The following is a 3,963-nucleotide window of genomic DNA, read 5'->3' on the forward strand; positions in this document are numbered from 1 at the left end:
AAGTTGTTGATCTTATTTTTACCTACGCGTGGATATAAAGAACGTCAAAAAAGGAGCTCGTATGCGAAAGCTACGGATTTTAGAAGTCGGAAGTGTGCTGTGCGAAAATGGGTGATGTGACACAATCTTGGTCATTGCTTTCTCCCCAAGTCTTGCCACCAGATGGTGACATGTGGCCCCAAGTTCAGCCATATTTCACCCTATAAATAGAACCTCTCCCACCCTCATTTTCTTCACACCTTTCCCATTATTTCTTCTCTCTACACTCTCTCTAAACTTCCCAAAAACTCCCCTAGCGCTAGAAGAAAGCCCCAGAGCGCTCGACGGCTCCGAGAAGAAGAGCTTTCGGCTCGGAAGTCCTGCCCCTGCAGAGCCCGTCTTCTAGCCAAACCCCCTCGTAGGTAAGATACGCCTACCTAATTTTTAATATAGCTTTTATTTAAATATAGTAACGTTATTAGGACCTTATAATAATTATTTGAGCTATTATTATGGGTTATATAAGTGTCGTTATAATATCTTTTTAACTACTCGCAGTATGGGGAATCTGGTTTAAAGGGCCGCATAGGGTTGTTGGATTTCAGAAGTGCTATATGCCAAAATGGTCTTGTCCTCCGGTGTTTTATGTCTGACCCCTGTCTGTACATAGTGGTTGGAAAATATTGTTTAAACGCTTATATAATAATAAGAATGCTAAGACTAATAATTAGTCACAGTAAATATTAGACTAAAATTTAGCGATAATAATGCTAGGTTTCGTCGAAGGAAAATAGAATCGTTAAAAGTGAAGTGCTGCCCGAGGTTGGAATCATCACTTTAACAAGTGAGTGCATAGTTACTTTCATCTTACACATAGATATGAAGTATTTTATATAAATTACGTGCTATGTGTGCATATTATCTTTATACTTGTTATCAATGCTGGATGAAAGATTTTATACATGTTTTAAATAATTTAAACTGTATATGTATTTTATATCTACGAATATGTTGGGTAAAACATGGGTAGATGAATGATGAGAGATGAAAGATGATATGAGTGAACATTGGCAGCTATAGACTTAGTGCCTAACAAATAACATCAACAACTATGGACTTAGTGCCTATTGAATAAACGTTGGTAGCTATGGACTTAGTACCTGTTAGATAAACATTGGTAGCTATGGACTTAGTACCTATTAGATAAACACTGGTAGCTATGGATTTAGTAACCGATGAATGAACTTTAGCAGCTATGGAATTAGTGATTTACGAACGAGCATTGGCAGTTATGGACTTAGTGCCTGTCATATAAACCCTGGAAGCAATGGACTTCGGAATGAACGAATGCAGGATAAATGACTCTTAGGGTAGACCTTAAGAGTAAGGAAGATAATGGGGATGGGTAATTGGTTTGATTGTTTGATGTTTAAACATAATAATTAAATTATTGTGGGTTGAAAACCCTATGTACTCACCAGGTTTCCCATCCTAACCCACTCAAGCTTATTTGTATCACATGTATCGATATGAAGTTACATTACACTGAGAGATTAAAGAGATGTAGATCACTAGTGTAAATGAATGTAAGTTCTGTTTATGCTTATGTTTCTGTATTGATGATGACATCCCAAATGTTTTAAAATGAACAAAAATACATTTCTTCGGAAATGATTTGATAACGCATTTATCATGTTTTTCTGGGAACAAATTCCGCAACATTTTTTTATTAAAAGAGGTACTATGATTTTTATAAAGCATAAACAAAATCGGTCTTTTCTGGCCGTGAAACTGGGGATGTCACAGTGATGAAGTTAAAGCTAAGTTTCCCGATAACCTTTTTTACGGTATGCCCCCTCTACCAGCATGTCCAGTTGATATTAATGAATATATATCCCAACATAGATAGTAGATATCAATCTTCAAAAGATTGAATGTGAGAGTATATTTAAGAACAAAGAACTTTTAAAGTGGGCTATTGGTAAAAAATGTCTTCGAGAAGGTTTTCAGACGAGGACAAGTAGATCCACCAAATCAAGGTATGAGGTTGTGTGTGTTTCGAAAAATTGTTTTTGGTTACTAAGAGCAAAAGCAGTTAAAAATTCTGATGGACTTTTCCAAGTGAATAAATGTGTTGATGTACACACATGTTCTTCAACAATTTTGCAAACTAATCATCGACAAGAAAACAAATATGTTTTGGGTGAATATATTGCTGATGTTTTGGGTGAATATATTGCTGATGTTTTGGTTGAAGATTATAGTAGAGTTTATCGGGAAAAAAAGATATTATTAATGATATGAATGCTCAATTAAATATCCATATCTCATACCATCAGGCATGACGTGCGAAGCAATATGCATTGTTGTTGTTAAGGGGTACGAAAGAGGATTCTTTTACCAAACTTTCGGCTTATTTCCACAATTTGGTCAAACATAATCCGGGTACGGTGACACATATTAAAACAGATGGTGATGATCGCTTTGAGTTTTTGTACGTCGTACTTGGTTGTTCGGTAGTATTTTAATATTTTATTATTTTTTTTATTTTTATTTTGGTGTATTTGAATAGATATACAATGTATTGTAGGTACGCGCTTTTGTCAATTTTTGTAAACCGACCCTTGTAGTAGATGAAGCCACCTAAAGGGCGTGTTCAAAGGTACCATGTTACTTGCAGTTACTAAGGACGGACAAAACCAAATATTACCGGTTGCATATGGTATATGCAAAAATGAGTGTACAGATTCTTGGACATGAGTTTTTTCAAAAACTACGTGATTGCATAGGCAATATACAGGAGCTTACAATTATATCTGATAGGTCTCATCTATAGCGACATCTGTTGCCAACATTTTTGCTCACGCTCATCACGTAATATGTGGTGTCCATTTGTATTTCAACATAGTATCTAGATTCGGGAAGAGTAAGACAGTTAAAGGAATTTTTTGGGAGGCTTGTAGGGCGTATACAGTTGATGCTTTTGACGCTGCCATGGAACTTATGAAAAAGACAAAAGAACCAGTATTGGAGTACTTAAAAAGTATAAATCCAGAAACTTGGTCTAGGGCACATTTTAGAGGGAATCGATACAATCTTATGTCGTCCAACAGTGCGGAGTCTATAAAAGCATTATCTAGACACGCACGTAAGGTGCTGATACTTATGTTGATCGATTTTTTTCGTGCAACAATGCAACAGTGGTGGTTTCAAAGACGTAACTTTGCAGGTATTAAGTTAATTTTTAGTATTAATGTTTTATTAAATGTTATTGATCTTAACTTCTTCATTTTGTCTATTTTTTAAGCGGAAGCAACAACAACACTCACCCCTTGGGCCGATGATATTGTAAAAGAAAACAAAAAAACTTTTACTAAGTGGGATGTTCGGATGATCTCAAATACGAAATGCGAGGTCAAAAAGGGGACACAAAACGTGATTGTTGATTTCCAACAAATGACATGTACATGTAGGCATTGGCAACTTGATGGGATACCTTGTGGTCATGTCATCAGATATTTAACAGTCAACAATTACCAAGACTGCTCGAGGTTTGCATTAAATGCTTACTTTACCGAAACACTGAGGAAAACGTATGAGGAATCAATAAACCCTTTGCCAAAGCCATCCGAATGGGATATCCCCGATGATTTGATGATTGTTAAGCCACCTATAATGGATAAATGTCAGCCAGGCAGGCCAAGAAACAGAGACCGCATTTCATCCCAAGGCTAGGGTCCAATTAGAAAATAGTGTTCTATATGTGGTCAAGTAGGATACACGGGAAACAATTGTACTGGAAGGGCGTCCGGTAATGGAGCACGTCGCACAACAATTTCTACTACAGAAGTGATATTTAATATTGGTGGTTCAGCGAGTTGCTCACAAACCTATGACGCTGATTTTGATATAAAACAACCTTGAAATGAAGAGTTGTTAACTTATTATGTATCATAATTTTTTTTATTAAATCTTACAATACAT

The 3,963-nt window shown here is 36.1% G+C and overlaps 1 protein-coding gene across 1 annotated transcript; it reads left to right on the forward strand.

Moving 5' to 3' along the window:
* Nucleotides 1-2,973: 2,973 nt before the first annotated feature.
* LOC145157834 (uncharacterized) lies at nucleotides 2,974-3,714 on the forward strand. Its single transcript, XM_079076818.1, has 2 exons — nucleotides 2,974-3,208; nucleotides 3,287-3,714. The coding sequence occupies exons 1-2, from the start codon at nucleotides 2,974-2,976 to the stop codon at nucleotides 3,712-3,714; spliced, it is 663 nt and encodes a 220-aa protein (XP_078932944.1).
* Nucleotides 3,715-3,963: the final 249 nt, after the last annotated feature.

This window comes from Lactuca virosa, chromosome 2 (assembly GCF_052849685.1).
Source record: "Lactuca virosa cultivar CGN04683 chromosome 2, Lactuca_virosa_CGN04683_v6, whole genome shotgun sequence".
NCBI lineage: Eukaryota > Viridiplantae > Streptophyta > Magnoliopsida > Asterales > Asteraceae > Lactuca > Lactuca virosa.

What these genes read in the sequence shown, in the direction of transcription:
- LOC145157834 (XM_079076818.1), top strand. Translation starts at nt 2,974, where the DNA reads ATGGAACTTATGAAAAAGACAAAAGAACCAGTATTGGAGTACTTAAAA. An exon ending in TCAAAGACGTAACTTTGCAG is followed by an intron (nt 3,209 to 3,286) that starts GTATTAAGTTAA and finishes CTATTTTTTAAG; the next exon opens with CGGAAGCAACAACAACACTC.